The sequence below is a fragment of the Siniperca chuatsi genome, linkage group LG15 (genome assembly GCF_020085105.1).
Source record: "Siniperca chuatsi isolate FFG_IHB_CAS linkage group LG15, ASM2008510v1, whole genome shotgun sequence".
Classification (NCBI taxonomy): domain Eukaryota; kingdom Metazoa; phylum Chordata; class Actinopteri; order Centrarchiformes; family Sinipercidae; genus Siniperca; species Siniperca chuatsi.
The window spans coordinates 22897199-22919974 of NC_058056.1; the positions used below are offsets into that span (position 1 = coordinate 22897199).

General features: G+C 38.4%; 1 protein-coding gene across 6 annotated transcripts in view; it reads left to right on the forward strand.

The window, feature by feature from the left end:
• pacs2 (phosphofurin acidic cluster sorting protein 2) overlaps positions 1-20868 on the forward strand; it is a 63774-nt gene extending 42906 nt beyond the window's left edge. For 2 of the 6 annotated variants that reach the window (XM_044167433.1, XM_044167438.1), the window contains exons 4-26: positions 577-702; positions 2865-3027; positions 3324-3397; positions 3583-3663; positions 4577-4636; positions 4760-4914; positions 5940-6030; positions 6582-6653; positions 7059-7183; positions 7517-7649; positions 7960-8064; positions 8342-8448; positions 8645-8799; positions 9221-9331; positions 9414-9522; positions 11056-11088; positions 15763-15807; positions 16582-16624; positions 16803-16845; positions 17051-17186; positions 17756-17976; positions 19097-19210; positions 20275-20868. In XM_044167433.1, coding sequence (XP_044023368.1) covers positions 577-702; positions 2865-3027; positions 3324-3397; positions 3583-3663; positions 4577-4636; positions 4760-4914; positions 5940-6030; positions 6582-6653; positions 7059-7183; positions 7517-7649; positions 7960-8064; positions 8342-8448; positions 8645-8799; positions 9221-9331; positions 9414-9522; positions 11056-11088; positions 15763-15807; positions 16582-16624; positions 16803-16845; positions 17051-17186; positions 17756-17976; positions 19097-19210; positions 20275-20393 — 2421 coding nt within the window. In that variant the 3' untranslated portion in view covers positions 20394-20868. The remainder of the gene's footprint in view (positions 1-576; positions 703-2864; positions 3028-3323; positions 3398-3582; positions 3664-4576; positions 4637-4759; positions 4915-5939; positions 6031-6581; positions 6654-7058; positions 7184-7516; positions 7650-7959; positions 8065-8341; positions 8449-8644; positions 8800-9220; positions 9332-9413; positions 9523-11055; positions 11089-15762; positions 15808-16581; positions 16625-16802; positions 16846-17050; positions 17187-17755; positions 17977-19096; positions 19211-20274) is intronic. The other 4 variants (XM_044167434.1, XM_044167436.1, XM_044167435.1 and 1 more) reach the window with 4 other exon arrangements.
• Positions 20869-22776: the final 1908 nt, after the last annotated feature.

Sequence of the window (22776 nt, forward strand, 5' to 3'; positions counted from 1 at the left end):
ATAAACATTATGACAGATGTGGGGTTGTGAGCATTAAAGTCTTCATAAGTAATAACTAAGGGTGTTTTTTTCTGAACTTTTAACTGCTCCTTATTTAGTCATTAATATTTAACATATTAGAGAAACACTTAATATTTAAAACTAAGTTTTCAGGGGCTTTAAACATTATTCAAATAGGACTAATGGTGTATTTGTCTGGGGCTGTATTCTGGTGATTTATGTCAGCAGGACAGTGTATGTGGGATCAGCTCAGATAATCTACAGTAGCCATGTTCATCTTAATGAAGAAACATGTCAGTCAGTGCATCAGTGTAGGCCACTGATGTGTTTTTAATAGTTTTTGGACAACAATGGAGCACTATGGCACAGAGGAATAAGATATCTCAGGCTTTGGATAAACTCACAATACTATAATATATAAAAAATGGTCAATTCATTGCTGGTTTTGGTATTTTTATGGAATTTGTTGAAGAAAAATATAGAATAACACCAACCTGACCCTTAAAGCTACCAGTTATATTCTAAGTGAGTAATTTGTACTTCTTCCTTTCTTTTTCCGGTTCTCTTCCCCTTCAGTACCCTCACTTCTTAAAACGAGAAGGGAACAAGCTGCAGATCATGCTGCAAAGGCGGAAGAGATACAAGAACCGAACTATCTTGGGCTACAAGACTCTTGCAGTTGGATCTATTGATATGGCCGAGGTACAGTGTGGCCACGCTGCAACAAACCTGCATTCATGTTCATATTGTCTATGTAAAATGTAATGGTCGCTAATGCTGTTTGTGTTATTACTGTGTGCAGTATGTAGAGGATAACAAGGTTGTAATTTACTTCCTCTCAGGGCAGGTAGGAGCAGAGAGGTGCATCAGCTCTAACAGGCTGTTAGTGTCAGGACTGGTGTGAAAATATAATGAGAACATGTGGATGTTGGAGCTGCAGGTTGACATTTACTAGAAGACTTTGTCCTCCTCATCTTCCCCTGGGATCTCATGTACTATAACTCCTGGCTCTTTGAATCACACAGAACAAGAAAAGCCATCTTAAATAAGTCATTTTGCGCTCTAATTAGTCTGAAAATAATACTTTAATAAGACTTAGATAATTTCACTTTTTCTCACTACAAACTTGCTTTGTTCTCCCTTGTTTAAAACTAAATCTTTAGAGGAAAAAACTCAAGTTATCTCACCCGATGGACAAAATGTTTCTTGTGTTTTAAGAAAACCAAGAATACATGAATAAGTGACTTGCATCAGATTCATATTTATCAGTGCAGATGATACTGATACACTAAGGAGTTCCCATATGGCTGACAAAGCTCAGTGGAGCTTATTAAGGTCACATCTCAGCAGCTGAGAGAAGACATTTCGGCGCCTGGGTGAAAAAACAAAAAGCAGAAACACAGTACTTAACCACAAGAAAGAAATAGTTCTAGCTTTTTCAAAATATGAATACAAAGGAGCTCTGACACAAAATACCACACAAGATACAGTGTAAATTGCTAAAGGCTGATATGGTCTCACTGGATTATGCTAGAACAGAGAGATTCGTCCAGATTTGGGCCGGCACTGTCCTGAAGTGACCTGGGTTTGAATCTGTGGAGTGAAAGAAACTCTCACGCAGTAAATACTACCTAGGTGCTGTCGAGCAAAGCACTCAACCCTCAGCTGCTTCAGTGGAGCCTCAGTTTCATACAGCAGGAAGTGACGGGTGGTTAAACTGCAGCACCCAGGTGTGAATTATGGGATTGTGGGCGGTGAAGGACAAAAAATAGATAATTAAGATAATTAAGATTTTTCCTTGTTGGGAGGTCAGAATCATTCTCTCACCTTAATTCACAATATTATGTTAAAGAAATAGTTTGACATGTTGGGAAACAAAAAAAACTTCTTGCCAAGAGTAGATTGATAATATTGATACCACACTCATCTCTCAGTATCATAATAAATATAAAACTGGAGCCAGCAGCCGCTAAGCTTAGCTTACCGTGAAGACTGGAAACAGTGGGAAGCAGCTTGCCTGGTTCTGTCCAAAGGCAACAAAATCCAGAACTTCTAAAACAACACTTCTAAAGCTCACCAATTAACACATTATATCTCATTTCTTTAATTCGTACAAAAACTAAAGTGTAAAAACGATACGTTTTTAATGGTCAGACACAGTCCCCCCCAATCTGTCGGAAAGGGGCCGACAAGCAGTTTTGAGTATTCTGGCCCCTTAACTGTCTCCTGGCTGTATCTTCATCTTCTCATCTGACTCTCAGCAGGAAAGCAATTACCGTATTTCCCTAAAATGTCAAACTAAGTTATTCTTTTAAATGAAGACGGTTACCCTTTCCGTCAGCAATATACATATGACTTGTACAGGATTGTCTACTTTGAAATACTTTGAAATTATATTTTAAGCATTACAAGGTTTTAAAACAGTGACGATACCAATACAATAATGTTTGTTTGTTCAACTTGAGTAATTAAAAAGTTAAAGCTATTACTGTTTTGTAAGTGTTTTACTGTGTTGCCCAGATGGCTGTGATCATGGGTGGTCTATTTCCAAATTCCCACATTCAAGTAAAATTGAACATTACATACAGTATCTCTGGGCCTGCAATGCATTATGGTATGTAGAGTTTTCTGCAGGTGGAGAACTACAGAAAATGCAAGGTACAACGTCAATAGCAATTTTTTTTAACAGTGTTAATGTCTCTAAAGGGGTGGATATGTCTTGTATTGGACAATTTTGGGATATAAAGAATCAAAAGAACTGAGAAGTGAGCTTAGATCACTCAGTCTCACTGAAGTGAAACATACCTTTCACTACATTTTCTCTCATGTTCTGCCTCTGCTCTCTTTTCTTTCACCTCTCCCAGGTGATGCAGCACCCGACAGAAGGAGGCCAGGTTCTGCCTCTCTGCAGCAACCAGAAAGACATGCTGGGGAAGGTGGCAGAGATCTGGATTTTCTCCCTGTCCAGTCAGCCAATAGACCACGAGGAGGCAGCCCTGCAGGGAGGACAGAAGATCAAATGTTCGGGTACACTTTGCCTCTCATTACCCCCGGTGTTCTGAGGTTAAAACAGCACGAAGCCATCATAATCACATAATCTCGATGGGCTAAACAAAGGAGGGATCACAGGGTTCAGGGTTTTTTTTCTATCTAATCATGCAGAAAGTGATGAAATTCAGGTAGCATACAGCTCTGTGTGTACTGTACAGCATGTATATTTAGAGCCTGGCTGCATGTCAAATTTAAAAGGTTTCACTGAAATATGTATGAGGCATCTTCTACACTCTACAGCCTTTAATCTCCCTACTTGTCTTCTGCTTTAGATAACTACTCAGAGGAAGAATATGAGAGCTTCTCCTCAGAGCAGGAGGCCAGCGATGATGCCGTGCAGGGACAGGTGAGTCGGCCCGGGTATCATTGATGCAAAAGACCTGCAAACAGTCTTTTGTCCGTTAGCACTTAGTTGGGGCATGAGGTTGGAATAAAACATCTGTACTTGCACTGCATAATTTTCTAAGGAAAACTTCAAGACATAACTAATTAATTTAATTAGGCTTCGTCTTCACTGTGTCTTGTTTTCAGGATCTCGAGGATGACGAGTACGATGTCAGAAAGCCAAAGAAGCAGAGGAGGTCGATTGTAAGGACCCCCTCCATCACCAGAGTAAGAGACGTGAACCAGGGATTAAAGGAGGCCCAGCATAAGTACAAAGAAACAATACATTTAAGTTTAGTTTGAGCATCCCTACCTAACAGGGAAACAAACCTCCAACCATGACAGTGTCTGTGCAGTGTACCCACACAGTGACCTCTAGTTTCATGGCGGTAAACTGGCAGTAACGGACTATTTCTTGGCCAGCTGCAGTAACTTCCTGGAGTCTTCATTGGTTACCTGGCAACCTCACGGTGACGACATGATCTTCAGGAAGTCACTGCACCTGGTCAAGAAATAGTCCCACACAACCCCCTCCCATAAAACCACAACGTGTTGGTTTTACACTTGATGAAACAAATGAGATATAACATGTTAATTAGTGAGTGTCAGAGGTGGACTTTGTTGTGGAAAGAACCAGGTTAGCTGTTTCCCATGTTTTCAGTCTGTATGGTGAACTAAGCTAATCGGCTGCTGGCAGTGGCGCCATATTTAATACACAGACATGAGAGTGATATCGATCTTCACATCTAACTGTCTGAATGTGCTCCTGTACGTGATTCATTTACAGATGGTCAGGTAATTAAACGCGTTTCAATGAGCTTTAATGAGACAGTTTAAATATATTTTTGCTCATGGCTGATATGGTTTTTATAGAGCTCAGTGAGCAGAAGCAGGAGAGGAAAGCCCCAGAAAGCAGATTAGGCATGATGTTACTTGATTATTGATTTACATGAGCACATCCAGCTACCCAGCCAGCACTGCAAATGTATCTACTGCCGGTAAATTGACTAAAATGGAGGTGCTCCTGCTTAGCAGCGGCTGTAGCTGTTTTCTCTGTATTAGATTGCCTAGAGCACTGTAGTAAATCAGAACTGGGTCATAGACTGACTTGTGGTTGTGTGTTTATTCTCTTGTGTTTTAGCAGCAGAACTTTAAGCAGCGAGTTGTGGCTCTTCTGAAGCGGTTCAGAGTTTCAGATGAGGTGGGTGTTTCTGCCTTGTGTTGATCTGGGAATTTAGTTTTCTCTCGTGATTCTACTGTGGAGCTGCTGAGCTACTGAAGATGTAATGTCTATGCTTGTGTGTGTGTGTTTGTGTGCCTGAAGGTACTGGACTCAGAGCAGGACCCTGCAGAGCCGCCCCCTGAGGTGGAGGAGGAGGACCTAGACCTGGATAGTGTTGAGTTTGAGAACCCGAGTGACAGTGGCCCGGAGCTTGATGACGATGACAGCGTCCTCAGCACACCAAAACCCAAACTCAAGTGAGTGTTTCTCAGCAGTAATGAGTTTGTGTCTTCATCTGTGAGACACTTGACTTAAAGGTGTTGCAGGCCAGATAAGTATGATAATAAAGTTAAAATGCTTCACAAAAAGTCTGAATTCAATTGCTAAAACGAATAAGTTAATAATAAGAAAATATCCATGTCCTTTAATGTTCCTTAAACCCTGCAGCAGGCTGTCACTTAGGCTGAAATAACTAAAGGCTAGTTGCTTTGTTATTGAAGCTGTATTTAGCCAATATTTTGTGCTAATATTCTATGGTAATGATATTTTAATGTCACTGTCTTAAAACAATTTAAAAAATGCATATATTCAGGATTTCTTCTAGGTTTTAATTCTTTGCAGAATAGGAAACTATCTGAAACAACTTTTACATGATAAGAACCTTTCATTAAAACACATACTCATGAATTTAAAGGAGTACTCCAGCTCTTTACTATTGCATTTCAATAATTAAAAAAGAATGGCCAAAATCAAAGCAGCAGAGGCTGAGATATCCTGACTTTTAGTCCCTAGTGTGGGTCAAGCTCCACTAACGCTGGATCTTTTGCCTCCCATAATGCAATTCAATAGTGTCTTCCTTTCTGTCTGCCTCGTAAACACCCATGCCTTTCAAACTCCACACCTCCAGTTTCTAATGCAGGCTTTCCGTTAGAAATATGTAACCTCCAAGCCCACGCAGTGATGTCTCTCGAGTAATTTTCTCAGACTTTAGAAAGTTCCTCCAGAGCCACAGAAGAAGACTTAAAAATGTTGGTAACAAACCCACATAAATGATGCAAAGCAAAGCATAAAGTCAAAAATTGGTGGTGGTAGAGTTTAGGATGCCATCATTGGACTGTACATGTAACTTCATTGAATGGTACTGTACTTAAAACACTGCAACGTATACTGACCCACTGACCCAAATGAGACTCCTCATATCAGTCAATAACAATCAATAGTCATATTGAGACAAACTGATTTGTTTTCTTTACTTCAGTCCACGTTGTTTCTTGTGCTTCAGGCCATATTTCGAGGGTCTCTCCCTCTCCAGCTCTCAAACTGAGATTGGCAGCATCCACAGCAGCCGGAGCCACAGGGAGCCTCCTAGCCCGGTGAGACCGACGTTACTGCAGCATTGCAGTGATTAACACAATGTATAAAACAATCAGAAATAACTTCAGCAGCGATGCGGTTTTCCTTCTGCATATTTTGAACATGCAACTTAAAAGGATTCTTTGTGTTCCTGATCACATGCCTACCTCAGACCCCTGCCTCCTCTACATTTACTTAAACAAACTGGGCCACTAATATCACAGTGAAACAGCTGGAGGCCGGCCAGTGTAACCACTGAACTGCACTGATAGCTGAAGAGCAAATTCACTGGAGCAGGAAGGCGTTAATTGTCCAGCTTAAGGGCATCTTTCACAAGTACAGAAGAATAACATTTCACTTCCCCCACTCAGATTTTCCCATCAGTCAGCAGGTTTAAACCAGTTATAATGTGATCACTGGTTTGTTTATGAAACTGTAGGGCTTCTGTTGAACCAAGAATCCATCACGAGATGTTGAATGAAACAATGCTTTGCTTTCTATGAAATAAAAGTTGCTGGGACTCCATCAAAACCAGGTAATGTTTATTATTCTTCTCACCATTTCATTCCAGATTGACCCAGATAAAACCAAGTGTGGAGGGGCCAAATTTCCTGATGACAATGTGTCTGATAACATCTCCTTTGTGAGTATCAACTCTTCAAGCTGCTTGAGATCAATAAATGGCATCAGTCTTATTATTGTAAGTCAGTATTTTGAGGAAAAACATGGGAAAAATGAGCCTTCTAGGCCTTTAAAAATGCAGAAAGTGCACATTTGATAGGTTGGGGGCTACATATGAATATATTCTCTATAGCTTCACATACTGGAAGAAGAGATATGTTTTAGCTGTTACTGGTCAAGTTTGCAGTCAAAAACACCCAGACACAATTAGAATAAATCATATTGGATAATTACAATCCTCAAGGACAGTTGAGACATTTAAGGTGTGAAAAAGTGTTGTTTTGAAAAGAAAAATGCATAAACACGTCTGTCAGCTCTTAACTCATAAATGCTGTTGCTGTTTTTCTCTCCTTTTGTTTTCCCTCAGGAGCAGCCAGAGGCAGTGACTCCAACCACAGAGCTGGAGATGGACAACATGGACACATTTTTAGAGAGACTGCCACCAAGTGGCAAAATGACCAAGACAGAGTCCCTGATCATTTCATCCAACAGGTAGAAATACATAAACAAGAATAATCCACTTCTTTAAAGCATTGATGCATCTGCAGGATGGTTTTTAAAGCTGACATAAATCTTTATGATGGAAATTCACAGAAAACATCATGACAGATGTATCAAGCTGATACAGTGTGAATATTGTCTTTTTAAATGGGGAAAATAGTGGATCACTTTTTGATTTTTATTAATATTGGTGGATGTGTGCGTCTCTGTAATCATCATCTACAGATCAGGGTTCATGCTTCCTGTTGTTGACCATTACATCACTGCCTCTACTTCTCGCACTCCAGTCCTCCATCTCTCTTCCTCTGCTGTTTTCATTTCCAGGCAGGAACCGAAGTTGGCAGGGAGGCGAGGTAGGAGCACGTCACTGAAGGAGCGCCAGCCCAGCAGGCCGCAGAACGAGAGGGCCAACAGCCTGGACAACGAGCGGTCCCTGGACACACGCTGCCACCTACAGGTAGGGGGAGAAAACTGCAGGACAATCCAAAAATACTGTACTGAAAGTTTTTTTGTTGATTAACAGATCTCTACCACAGTTGTGGTAACATCAACATAAAATACCAGTTAATATCACAGGCGTAGACTCTCTACAAACCATGATGTCTTAAAGGTTCATCTTAATTCCTGGCAAAACAATTTAGGTACTTTAAAGTTTTCAATCGGGAAGATTCACTGGAGGACAATTTTATCAAACATATTTTATGGTCCCTAATTCAAAAATATGCGTCCTTATTTTAACCCAAAGGTCTCTTATTTTACCTGCCTAGATCCCAAGAAAGACAGTGTATGATCAACTAAACCACATCCTGGTGTCTGATAACCACCTCCCTGACAGCATCATTCTCATCAACACGTCAGACTGGCAGGGCCAGGTAAGGAACACCACCATGACAAGCTTAAAATGGCTCCCGCTCTGCATTTTGGCTTTTCGTAATACTTGCCTTTCAAAATGTTTGGAGCTGTTTGAGCTGTGGATAGATGTTTAAAAGGTTTACTCCAAAATGACGTATGGTCTTCACCATTTTTAAAAAGTTACACAGAAAGAATGAAAATAATTGTTTAGAAAGCATGAATTATTAAGATTGTTAAAGGATAGCTTTAATTTTAGTTTTTGCCACTCATCTGTTTCTTTTTCTCTTCCCCTCTCAGTATCTTTCAGATATGCTGCAAAACCACCATCTACCAGTGGTCTGCACCTGCACCACAGCCGACATCCAAGCTGCATTCAACACCATCGTCTCCCGCATACAGAGATTGTAAGCACATGCTGACTTTGGTTGTCTATCTTTTGCCATCATATATTTGCTGTCACACCTGAAAGCACATAGCTATGGACTGTGAATAAATGGTGATTAATATGAAGTGTTTACTGTGTGAACTCCCATTTCCCTGTACCAAATTTGATGTTATCGATTGTGAAACTGTAAGCCGTCTATTTATTTTCTTTCCTAGTTGCAACTGTAACTCCCAGACACCCATCCCCATAAAGATTGCAGTGGCCGGAGCACAGCATTACCTCAGCGCTGTTCTGAGGCTTTTTGTGGACCACCTTTCCCATAAGACCCCTGACTGGCTCGGCTACATGAGGTTCCTTATCATCCCTCTAGGTTAGTAACAGCCTAACCCAAATGTTACTCTCATAATATTTGTTATATTTGTAATATTAACAGGTGATCTATTTGTTCAAACACGAATATATGATTGTCAGATTAAAATCTTGCAAAATGAACATGCTGTAATTACTGAAAATGGATAAGAGACTTCTGGTAGCCTAGTCTAGCGTTATTCTTTCACTCCTTTCACCACCTGCAATTACCAGAAACTCTAAAAACTCTTGATCATTTTGCACTGGAGGAATAGTGACTTCCTCCTACATCCAACAAATTTTCCTGCTTGCAACAAACCATAGGAGGCTTCCTGTCCTCTCAGTGTTGGTCTTATTTGTTTACAGTAGTTCTAATAATTTAACACTACACCTTTAAAGCTGTTTGTTGTCTGATTTTGACTGTTTTTCTTTGATCGGTTTAGGTGCACATCCAGTCTCTAAATATCTCGGCACTATTGACTATCGATACAACAGTTTGTTCCAAGATGCTGCCTGGAGGGACCTGTTTCACAAGCCAGAGGCTCCTGTTATTGGTGGGTTCTTAGGTCTTACTGACTATGTATTCACGTATACAGTCAGTAGTAGAGAATTAATTAATCACTGTGTCCTATGCAGCCCAGGAGAACCCAGACGTGGTGTCAAGGGTAACTCAGTACATGGTGGGAGCTAACGGAGCTCACCAGCTTCCCATCGCAGAGGCCATGCTCACCTACAAACAGAAGAGGTATGTTTTCTTTTCTTTTCAGGATTTCACCCTCATTTATTAAACAGACCTGAGAAAATGTCACACTGAGCTGTGGGGCTTTAAATGTGTTTCTCTGAGCTACCCTGAAAAAGTTTGGATTTAGTTAAGTCTGAGGGTTTCATCTAACAAATGCTTCTAATGCAGAGCTTTCAGCAGTTTTTCAAAAGGGGATTGAACTGCTCTGTAAAAGACTGACTCTATGAACAATACATGTGATTTTCAAAAAACAAATTCAGGCAAAAAAAAAAGACACAATATATAAACCATTGCATATTGCTTGCAATCAAAATACATTAATCAGCAGGATTTTCACACTAAAAAAAAAAAAAATTGTGTTGCAATTTTAGACAGGATAGGTATTTTGCCCTGTGTAAAGCCATGCAATGAGCTAATTATACATTATACACTAAAATGAAGACAGAAGTTTTTACTGGAAGAAATTGCGAAACAAATTCAATGATAGGAGGAGATACTTTAAACAAGAGTTAGACAAAGGGTATTCAAAAATTAATTAGTATAGGAACAAGGAAACTGGGCTACCAAAAATATAGACTAGCTGTTAAATAAATAGTTCATCATGCCAGGTAGAAACAAAGTATCACTTTGGTTTTTGTATGGATTAGACAAACAAAATCTCACACGTAAATTTGTGATCTTTAGAGGTGCTGGTAGGCAGATTTAGTTACCTTTGGACAGAGCTGTTTCCCCGTTTCCAGACGTTATGCTAAGCTAAGCTAAGCAGCTGCTCGCTATAGCTTCGTATTTAATGGACAGACAGAGTGGTATCGATCTTCTCATCTCACTCTCCACCAGAACGCAAATAAGCGTATTTCCAACACAGTCATTAATCTTGTAAATATACACATAAAGTCCAAAAGAGTAAAAGTAAAAAGAGTAAAACACATAGCGGTTAGCCTAACAGTAATCTAATAGTTACTTAGAATGTTTAATTAGCAACACATTAGCTTGAGACAGCTAGCTTAGTATAATGGTTAGCACTAAAGTGATTGCAGAAAAATGTATATTCTACTAAATCACAAATGAACAGTGAAAAAACAGCAAGGGCAACAACAAAGGCAGTAGATAAATGATGTTAGTCAATATTTGCTTGGTCACAGATCTGACAAAATGGCGGATGTAACAATGTCAGTTAACTGCTACGGAATTGTGCCAGGAGCCGTTGCTACTAGCAACAGAATGTTCAACTGAAACCCACTGCTTTGCAGAATAGTTAGCTAGGAAGTGATTAATCTAATCAAGATTAGTATGTGAAATTAAATGAACATACATTACAATTGTGGTACGTTCTGTTTTCCATTCAAATGTTTTCAACCCCCTTTTGAAAAATAAATTGAGGTCAAAGTTTCACTAATGTTGTGGAGTTTGTGTGGGAGTGGCGGTGTGGACATGGGGGAGTCTGTCTTCTAAACATCACTTTCGTTCCATCACTGTGTGTGTGTGAATAACATGTTTTTATCTTTTTGTTGTATTTTTTCTTTTCTTTCTTTGAAGGAAAAAGAGCTTTCATTTTGATTTTGCAGTAAGGTATTGTGGTCAATTGAGTTTGTTTCTCACGTAGCTTGGTGATTCATGCGCTTTCTGTGTGTTGGAGGCATTTCCCCTTGACCCATCTCAGTCTTTGCTGGAGCTTGCCACTTTAACAGCTGCTAAGAAAGTTTTTTTTTCTATTAACAGCTTGAGCCGTAAACTTCTCAGATAAGATCTAACTCACTAGCTCAGAGTTGTAAAGAACAGAAGCACACAGACACAGTATGAGATTTCTTAAACTAATTAAAGCTGCACCAGGCCAAATTTATATTTAGAAGTAAATGTTTTTATCAGTCTCAACACAAGAGATGCAATAAGGAAGAGTGTCTTATCCCTACCAAGACACTCTAGCTTTGTCCTTTGTTCAAATGGAATTGTGGTTACTTGCACCTAACCACAGTTTCCACATGTGGTCACTTCATACCCAAAGAAAGTGACATTTTGAAATTTTGTGAGGAAAAGAAAACAAAGAAATGTGGACTCATCAACATTAGATCTCCTGCCTGTCATATTTTTCATATCCTTTGGTGTGAACTGATAGCAGAGTGGCTGCGCTCATGTCATGTTACATGGTTTCTGGGTAGTAAAATGAATGTCTTGCTGCATTTTTTTTTAGCTGCCAAATGCAAAATCATCTGGTGCAGCTTTAATTGCCAAAGCTGCAACTCAACAAGTACTCTTGATTTGAAGATGTATACTTCTTAAAGGAATAGAGAGCCAAAGTGAAACAGCTCTTTGACAAAAGTAAGAAAACCTCACTCAAAATCCCACTGACATTTGTAACTACGCTAATATACAGCCAACAGTATGTCATGTGACTTCATATGTCAAGATAAGGATGGTAGCTTTTTGAAAAATTATCTAAAATTGTTGTTTATCCAATATTTATTAGCTTTTTAGTGGCATAATGTTTATGAATTAGATCATTTATTTTTTCTTTTAATGAAATCAACAGTTTTCTTAAACTTTAATTAGAACAATATCATGTTGTAAAAATGTATAAATAAATAAAATGTCATGAAAAGGTCTGGTAACATTGTTTCAATGTATTACACTCAACTAGAATTCAATCCCAGGCACCCTTTTAGAGAATGGGTGAATCAGTGTTGATTCAGTGTCAGTCATGATTGAAAGTCTGACATTTATTCAGCATCAAACATAACGAGCGCTTTTAATTTAGTTTCAATGTCAGGCATCAGCGTAGATTCAGTACTTCTGGATGACAACATTTCCCTGTTGATTCAACCATATTTTGGTATTACCAGAATCTCTAAAACTCACTAATTAACATGTCATGTTATGTTATGTTACAAAAACTGATGTGTAAAAACGGCGATTTTTAGTTTCATGGGGTATATATATTGGACTATTTCAGTCACTACCATCTGCCAGGACATAGTCCTGCACATCATGCCCCGTGAAAACCATAAAATGTTCTTTTTACACTTCAGTTTTTGTGTGGATTTAACAAATTAGTGATTAGTTAATTAGTGAGCTTTAGAGATTCTGGCAGGCAGATTTTGTTACCTTTGGTCAGAGCCAGGCTAGTTGTTTACCCCTTTTTGTCCAGTCTTTATGCTAAGCTAAGCCAATCGCCTCCTGGCTGTAGCTTCATATTTACCATACAGACATGGCAGTGGTATCGTCTAACTCTTGGGAAGAAAGCAAATAAGCGTCTTTCCCAAAATGTCAAACTAACTGTTCCTTTAAGTGCTTCATGCAGAAGTTTGGTGCACGTTTTCTGAATGTTTGTGTTGCAGCCTAAAAATGAGTTTCTAGTCTCAATCCAACATCTGTGTGCTCTTGTTATGAAGATTATTATTTCTGGCATTACCGAAATAATTTTGTCAACAAAGAAAGATAATTCTGATTTCAATTTCTACTTCAAACAATCCTGATTGATAAGATATCAGAGGACTGACTAAAGGGCAAAATGTGCTGATGAAGTGGCAAGAGACCAAATACAATCAGCTCTGTCTTCCCTCCCCCTTTTTCTTCTGTTTCTTCCTCCTGCTGTTTCCTCTCCATGATCTCCATGTGCTTCTGGCCGTCTATGTCTGTCTGTTATTTGTCCAGTTAGAAGTAGAAAACCTTCACACTCTCAGTAAAACGTCAAAATGTCAAAGTGCGATTAACACCTTTTTGTAATTTAATCACAAATCAACCACCAGGATCAATATTTAAGTTTCATGTTTGGTCTAATATCACCATCAAATGTGTCATGATCGACTGTAGTGTCCTCAGTGCACTAATATCTTTTTTAAATATATGCAATTCACATGTTTTAATTCTGAAGTCTTAAAACTAAAGTCTGTAAGCATATTTTACAGTCAGTGTGGCAGAGCTGAGTCTATTTTTTGGCAGATGGCACTAACATTTGTTTTTCACATAAAATATCAAGTTAAAAAGCATTTTGTCTCTGAAAAAATTTTCTTTGAATTTAAATTGAGCTTTGAGCTATTTTCCCTATAATTTCTACCAAATTGCATAGTTCTTTCAAGGAAACTACATGTAAATTATTAGGAAATTATTCAGAAAATTGTGGACCTGTAAAATAAAGTGTTGCCATTCTTTGACTTGGCTAAAGCTTATACAAAATACTACCAACTGTGCAAAAATAAAAAGTTTTTCCAAACAGCAGAAAAACATGGCATGGAGATGCGTAAATGGAAATATTTACAATATTGAAAGAAAAAACATTAATAGTTGGCTGTGACAATAATAATGTTAATAATTTTATTTATGTAGCATCAAAAGTTACAAAGTAAATAAAATCCTAAATTTTAAAGATAAAACAAAATAAATGGTCATTTAAATTCAACTTTCATCAGTTAAAATAAAAATCAGTTTTAAGAAGAGCTTTAAAAGAAGATACTGACTTTGCCAGCCTGAGATCCTTTCACAGCTGAGGGGCCTGATAATAAGGCTGCTTTTATCCATATACATAAATGCACAAGATAATGGTAACATCATACATTCTGTAATGTACAACAATACAAACACTAGAGACCATCTTATGATGGGATCACTCCAGCTGCGACGCCAAATCGGTGTGGAACACATGACATGAGAGAAGTTTGGTGAAACATGCAGTCACAAAACTTTACAGGTGTGTAGTTGAGATCAAAGTCCGAGTTCGAAGATGGGTGTGGTCCAAGGAAGGGCACCTGAAAGCAGGGGGGTAGGAAGTAGGGAAGGGGCCATTGCCCCCCCACACACACACACTTTATGCCACATTTGTTTTTACTTACACTTACACTTACATTTTTGTTTTTAACTACCTTTGCCATGATGGCAAGATCCAGGCAGACAAAAAAAACAACAAATGGCTTTAGCATACAGTGCAATCTAGATAACATTTAACCTTTATGATAACAACAGCAACTGACATGATACATCTACATAGTCTACAAATACTAACAAAGTATTTTGCTCAAACATTCGTTAGGTCGACCATTAAAATAAAATGAATAGAAAATATTATTTAAGGACAAGGCGCATTAAACCTTTGCTTGGATGTCCCTAACCAAATAGACTACAGCCCCAGCCCCGGAATCAGAAAATGACTTTTTCAATATGAATATTTCAGCAAAACATATATTTGTATATGTCAAAACTAACATATGTTAATAGTTGACCCTGCGAGGACGGTTAGGCATATTGAATAAATCTGGCACCGTTCACCTGTTTCACCAAACTCACTTCTCTCATGTCATGTGTTCATACACACCGATTTGGCGTTGTGGCTGGTGTGATCCCGTTGCAAGATGGTCTCTAGTATTGACTGCTGACTCCTCACTCCTCTTAACTGGCCGGTAGGCGCCGCAAGTGATCAACAACTGCTTCAGTTACATCTTGTTTCTGCCAGGGTAGTGATGGGCGGATGAAGCCTTATGAAGCTATGGGGCTTTCTTTCTATTTGTGCCTAAAAAGATTAAAAGTTTCGGGGCTTCAAACACAGTGACATCTGGTGACTTGTAAAACGTATAGCAGCCCTTCAAGATGAAGCACCACCACACCTCACTGATATTAGCACTTTTAGTCTCATATGTGTGCAATAAAAGTCCAAGAAGCCTGCATGTTATTATTAAATCTGTATACTTTTGTTCAGAAGTGCTGCATTAAATATAGATGTTATTGTGCAATGTTACAGTCAAATAATCAAAATATATTTTCGCGGAGACAAAACTATAATGTACCTTTTTGGTGTAATTTAGTCCAAGTGCCACTGTGGGCTTCATGGTTGATATTTAGCTGATTACTTTTATTACATTCCTTCCTTTAGTTCCAACCTAGAAACTAGTTTTGACAGAGATGTAGAACTACATTTGACGTTTATCTGAAAAGTGCATGTGTTGTGTCCATAGTTCTACATCCATCTACATGGATTGACATGCATGTGCATCTTTTAACTGATATATCACACATTTAAGCCAATAAATGGATCGAGCACATCAGACAGAAGTCATGTGTTATGTCATAATCCATCCCTGCAAGGTGACATGAACATAAATCACTCACATACCAGGCATCTGGCTTTTTCTCTCTCTGGCTGCTCTGAAACTGATTACAGCAGAGATGTGTTGTGTTGGGAAAACAAAAAGTGGCCTTGATTTGCAAACTGTGATCTACTGTAGACTGTCTTCTCTCTTTCTCTCCCCTCCTCTGTAGTCTCTCTGTTTCTTCCCTGGGGGGGCGATGGCAGGTTTCTTCAAGGCAAGAGCAACAACCTTTCACATCATCAAACGTCTTTACATTTAGAAAACATAGAACTAGAACCATTCAGGATATTTTTCTGGTCATTGCCAGGAAAATAGTTCATGGAAGGCTTGTAAGTGTAGTCATGCTACTACCGCTCACAGGTAGTGCATGGAACCGGAGAAGTTTTGGATGTAGGTTGGTGCTCTTCCTTCTCATCCACTTCTTTATGATTCAGTTCTTTAGTTGTTCCCCTGATGGACTTGCTGCCTCCTGAATGCCCTTCTGACTTTGATGTGGTAGATCCAGTCTGTCTCTGCAATAACTGGATGGCTTTGTTGGAGGCCTCGAATCAGCCGATAGCGTGCATGTTTTGCTCTCTGCTTCTCCAGCTGCAATAAGGGGCCTGCAGTCAAGGATTGAATCTGTTTTAGTGGAAGTTTAAAGCCCAGCAGCAACTGCTGCATGCTCGGTTGATTCTGTTTGGGTTGTGATAACTTTGCATGCTTTCTATGCAGTGGACGACTACAGTATTTCCATATGTGAACATTGGAAATCAAAAGGCAACATTTACAAGTTACTAATTGCTAGATCTCAACGTTACTAACTGTAGATGCCGTTTTTTTTTTTAATTCTTCACAGCCAAGTTTTGGAAATGGTGTAGACATTAGTTCCTTTAGATTCAATTAGATTTTTCATCTGTACATAATTTCTTCTCTTTTTTTCATATTGATTCTTTTCTTGCCTCCTTTTTACCTGGACTCTCTTTTGGCCTCTGCTGCCTCTCCACAGCCCTGATGAGGACTCGTGTCAGAAATTCATCCCTTTCATTGGGGTGAGTAGCCTCTTTATTGCCCCATTTGTCCTAAATATTCACTGTGTGTTGATTTTGTCTTTATCAAACTGATGTTTTAGCTCATGTTTGACTCTGACATAGCTGTTAGAATTTGTCAATATCTTTTAAGTGTTTTTTACAAATAATAATCCTTTTCCCTTTGTTTTGAATTCTGCAGATGGTGAAAGTTGGCCTCGTGGAGCAAACATCTGCAACGTCAGGCAAGCAATAAGTTTGTATATGGATGTTTGGCATTTAAAAAAGATAAATGTAAAAAAAGAATTGCACACTAACCTGCACCAAAGCTTCTGAAAGTTGCACCTTAGATCTTTGCACATTCCGCTCCAAAGAAAAATAGCTCATTGCTCCACCACAGTATATTTATAAACAAAAAGGAAATAAATGATGGACTGTTTCCTCCCTCAGGTGACTCTGATGATGCAGCACCTCTGGGCTCCTCGCTGCTCTCCTCCACTCCTCCACAAATGTCACCCGCACTCAAAGAGGCATCACCCACACCACCCTCCTCTCCCTCTGTCACAACCAGCTTCTGTGCCTACAGGTACAACGTGATGCCTGGTGAAGAGCTATTTCAGCAAAATGGAGCAAAAAATGTGACCTTTCTGTAAATTTGAATATAAAAATGACATATTTTTCTTTTGGCTTTAAAGAAATAATTAAACATTTTGGGAAATACACTTGTTGACTCTAATGCAGAGAGTTACAGATGTTAAATAGATGTTAAGGGTGATACCATTCTCATGTCTCTACTGTAAATATGAAGCTACAACCAGCAACTGATTAGCTTAGCTTAGCATAAAGACTTGACACAGGGGGAAACAACTAGCCTGGCTCTTTCCAAAGGTAAATAAACACCTGCAGCCGGTGACCTCACAGTGATGAAACTTAACTTGTGGATACAATTTCCCAAAATGTTGAAATATTCCTTTTATATATAAGAGCTTTAAAATATGATAGTGGGAACATAACTTTTCAGTTACTGCTTTAAATTATAGTGTTACCTACTTCTCATATTTTCAGATTTAGCTACTTGTACTCTTATGTGTGAGTTATTCTATTTAAAAAGAAAGGTATTTCCACGAAATCCACCTTACTGACTGTTTTCCGTAGTTCTGTAGGTCAGGCGGAACTGATGGGGCTTCAGGTGGACTACTGGGTGGCTCCAACAGAAAGGAAGAAAGACATGGAGAAGCGGGACTCCTCCTCCAAAAACACTTTGAAGTGTAATTTCCGCTCGCTGCAGGTCAGCCGGCTGCCACTGGGGGGTGCAGAGCCGAGCCCCCAGCCCACCATGTCCATGACTGTGGTGACCAAGGAGAAGAATAAGAAAGGTGAGCTACACACCTGTGGCGTCCAGGTGGACTGATGAATGCATTTTGTTTGGATCTGTGCACTGTACAGTGATGGAATGTAGCTAAGTACATTTACTTACTGTACTGTACTTTAGTACAAGTTTGAGATACTTGTACTTTACTTAAGTCTTTTCTTTTCATGCCACTTCCACTCAGAGGGAAATATTGTACGACAATTATCTGACAGCTTTAGTCACTAGTATATACTATAAATTAATATTGTTGCACCCAAAACATATGAAGAGCTTATAAAATATGATGCTTTGTTATATATTAAACTACCCAACAGTATATACAAGTATAGCTGAAACATTTAATCGATTGACAGAAAATTAATTGGCAACTAATTTTACAATTGTTTAAGTCATTTTTAATGCATAGATGCCAAACATTTCATGGTTCCAGCTTCTCAAATATGAAGATTTGTTGCTTTTCCTTTTAATTTTATTTATTTTTAAAAACCGAAATTCAATCTATTAATCAAAAAATCATCAGCAGATTAAACCATAATGAAATAGTTGCAGTCCGAAACAAAATAGTTTAAATTAGCTCCACCTCAACCAACTTTAGTACAACAGTAAAATCCTGCTTTTATATTAATACATGAGTAATAATATCTAATGACATATTATATAATAGTCTAACAGTCACAGGGGCCATTTTTTACTTTTACTTTTAATCAGTTAAGTACATTCTTCTGATTATACTTACATACTTTTACTTGAGTAACATTTTCAATGCAGGACTTTTACTTGTACCGCAGTATTTTTACAGCGTATTAGTACTTTTACTTAAGTAAATGTTCTGAATACTTCCTCCACTACTGGCACTGTATGTGTTATTTCCTAACCACAGTGGGAGGAATAGTTCACCTGAAAATGACACCTGTTACATTTTAGAGATTGGGGAGAAAAGTATGGAAGAATCATTTTATAAGATTTTTACAGGACTTTATGTGATCTGATCAAATACAGTCTTTAACAGTCTGACCTCAAATGTTACACCAAAAGGCCAAATGTCATTTAATCCTCAGAGACCAGAAAGATTCTGAATCCCTCTTTAACTCACAGCGTGCATCTCTGTTGTTCCCTTCTGCCAGTCATGTTCCTGCCAAAAAAGAGCAAAGACAAGGAGGTGGAGTCGAAGAGTCAAGTGATCGAGGGCATCAGCCGGCTCATCTGCACTGCCAAGCACCAGCAGACCATGCTGAGAGGTACCTTTCTGCACAGACCTCTTGCCCTGACATGTAACATTGTGTGACATGTTACATTCCATACTATATACTAATAGCATAAAGTATGCTGTGCACTCTTTGTAGTGTGATGCAGTATTTTGGCAGTTAATATTAAAGATGTATAGGCTACTGTACATCTTGGTACAAAAAGGAAATGATAAAAGGTGTGTCAGTTGATAGTAGCCAAGCTCAAAGTCAAGCTGCAACTTGAAAACGAATCAACGATTACATCATGTATTGGTCGATATCATTTTTATCTGAAAACATAAGATATATAGTGAGCAAAAAAGGTTTTTCCAATGTTTTGTTTTATTTTCTTTTTTGTTTTCTGAGCATGTGTGACTTCTTGAACTGCTCTCTTCCATTTTTTCACAAGTGGTTCCTTCATTTCAAGTGTTTGCTTGGATTGTTGCACAATAGTATCTTTTACCACCACACTTAAAACTAGGAAAATTTTGGTCTTCTTAACATAGAAGAGTGGGAATAAGCTGTTCGATCCCCAGGACGAATATTTCGCATTAGATACAGACCAGAGAGGCAGGTAGGAACAGGATACAAATATGTAGAAAAGTGTACACAGATAAATAAGAGTTAAAAAACTATGTACAATAACCAGCATACCTGCATAATATGTGTGTTGGCATTTTCAAGTGTGCTTCACTGTATCATCTTCCAGTATGAATGCTCTGCATACTCAAAACTAGGACTGAAACTATATAACTTGAAAATTAATCAACAGCCCTTTTGATAACTGATTCACCATTTAATTCATGTATCAAGAAAAAAAAATAGTTTTAGCTTCTTAAATGTGAGGTTTTCTTTTCTAAATATCTTTGGGTTTTGGATTGCAATTGTAAGACATCACCTAAGTCTCAAAAAAATAATCAACACATTAATCATGCCGCCTTCATCAAAACACATTTAGAATTTGTACATAATATGCAGTTGGGACACAGGGTTGTTCAGAATAACAGCATCATTAACTCCAGTAATGAAAGTGTTACTATATACTATATAGTAATGTTTGTTGTCCTCCTCTGCAGTACTGATTGACGGCGTCGAGTGGAACGATGTCAAGTTTTTCCAGCTGGCGGCACAGTGGTCCTCACACGTCAAACATTTTCCCATCGGGATCTTTGGACACTCAAAAGGCCCTTACTAGCAGCACCTAAGAGACTGAAACACTGAGGACAGCACCCCCCTTCCCCTTTCCCTTGTGCCAACAGCTTTTAACCCCCTCCTCCCTACTTTCCCCCTGCACACGTCTTCTATTCTGCTGTCTTAATTTAAGATCCTGCTTTCACCTGTTGTATTTGTCAGATTATTTAATCTTTTGCGTGTTTTTTTTAATTTTCTATTTATGTAAAAATGTCTTGAGGCAAAGCTGCCAAGGGAATATTTCTTTACTCAGCTTTTTAAAAGAAAAATACTGCTGATGTTTTATAGACTTTTGAGAAAAAACCCTAATTACATAATCATTTAAAATTACTTTACTAACCTTTAACATACTGTACCCAGGTTTCACCCTCTGCCATCAATTTTTTCATTTGGTGAGGTTGGTTTTAAGCACTTGGCCAGCACATTTAATCAAGAATATATTAAAAAAAATAAAACAAGAGCAGCTGCCTTGTAATGAAGTGGAGGAGGTGATAGTCATCTTATTTTCTAATCACGACGAAGACATTTTGGATTCTAAACTTCAGAGACTGTTGTCGATTCATCGTCTTAACCCTGAAGAAGAAAAAGTAAACGGCCCCTGACCTTTGGCTTTCTGCACTCCATGAAGAAATCTTATGTGCAATAGACTGAATACTGTGTGAATGCGATTCTGAATAGTAACCTGGCACTGTTAGAAGATTACATTCTGCTCTTAATTGTGATTTTCACTCTACGTAAGCCCTTCTCTTCTTTACTGTCTCCTCCTGGTAAAGTGGCTTGAGGTTTGAAGAGTCCAAATGTAATTGTATAAAATAAAGTCAAAAACACCTGCTTTTTAGAAAACGATTAATAGCACAAAATTAACTACTTTATAGATGGAAGTACAGAGTTAAAGGAATACATTGACATTTTGGGAATTATGTTTATTTGCTTTCTTTCCAAGAGTTAGATGAGAAGATCGATACTACCCAAATGTCAGTATGGTAAATATGTAGCTAGAGCCTGCAGTAGATTTGCTTACTTTAGCACAAAGACTGGAAACAGGGGGAAACAGCAAGCCTGGCTCTGACCAAAGGTTACAAAATCCACCTACCAGCACCTCAAAAGCTCACTAATTAACATGGTATAGCTTTAATCCGCACAAAAACCAAAGTGTAAAAATGACAAGTTGTGGTTTTATGGGGGGGTTTACAGGAAATAGTCCGGCACATAACCCCCCGAAAAAACATGTTTTACACTCCAGTTTTTGTACAGATTACACAAAAGAGAAATAAAATGGTTCTTTTTTTCTTTGTTTCTCCCTGTTTCCAGTCTTTATACTAAGCTAAGCTAGCTGGCTGCTGGGAAACAGCTAGCCTGGCTCTGATCAAAGTAACAAAATCTGCCTACCAGCATCTCTAAAGTGCACTAATTAACACGTTATATCTCCTTTGTTTAAACCGTACAAAAACTGAGCCAGGCTAGGTGTTTCCCTGTTTTCAGCCATTGTGCTAAGTTAAGCTAATTGGCTGCTGGCTGCTAACTCTCTGCAAAAAATCTAATACGTTTATTTCCCAAAATGTCTAACCATTCCTTTTAAGCTTGGGTTATTATATGAAACAAATTTTACAGAGTGCTTCCTCTGTATTAAACAGTTTATCTTGTTGACAGTGTTTATTTTAGAAAGAACTCTTCCTCCTCAAGCCCCACACTCCTCTGACACACTCCATATATTTTGCTAAAAGCAAATGTTACTTTTGCCAAAGGAATACTCATCAACTGCAGCTCACTCGTTACCTGTGTGGTATTATAGAAGACTTCATAACGTAGAGGTGAATGTATTGAAGGTACCTTAATGTAAAGCACTTTTCAATGTTTGTCCATTATAGATTAGTGTGTTAAATCCACCCGGGAACCTGCAGGTATGTGGTTTACAGAGGCACATAGACAGACACTGTATCTGCCATTATATCTGAGCTGAACAACAGCAGTGGTGACCTGGCAAATAGTTTATATGCAAAGCAAACCAAGCATCTGTATCTTCTCAGTGCTGTGTAATATCACTTTATGCTCAGTGTGAGGCCTCGTTGGACTATTTAGATTTTAGTTTCATATTCTGTAAGGTTAGCTTAGAATGTGTACGTGACGTTAACAATTCAAAAAATGTTCTGTCAGTAGATTTTGCTCAATCTTTTGTTGACTGTTAAAACTAAAAAGTATTTTGCTTATAAAATTTCTTTCAGTAGCAGTTTCATCATAACCTTTGCCAATTTCTTGATAAGTGCCTAAATTGCTTAATTGTGACAAATCAACATAAATAATTTGCTCCTGGCTAAAATGGTGCTGTTTCTGAACCAACAAGAACAAAATATCTCAACACGGTGCATTGATTTTGCAAAAATAAACAC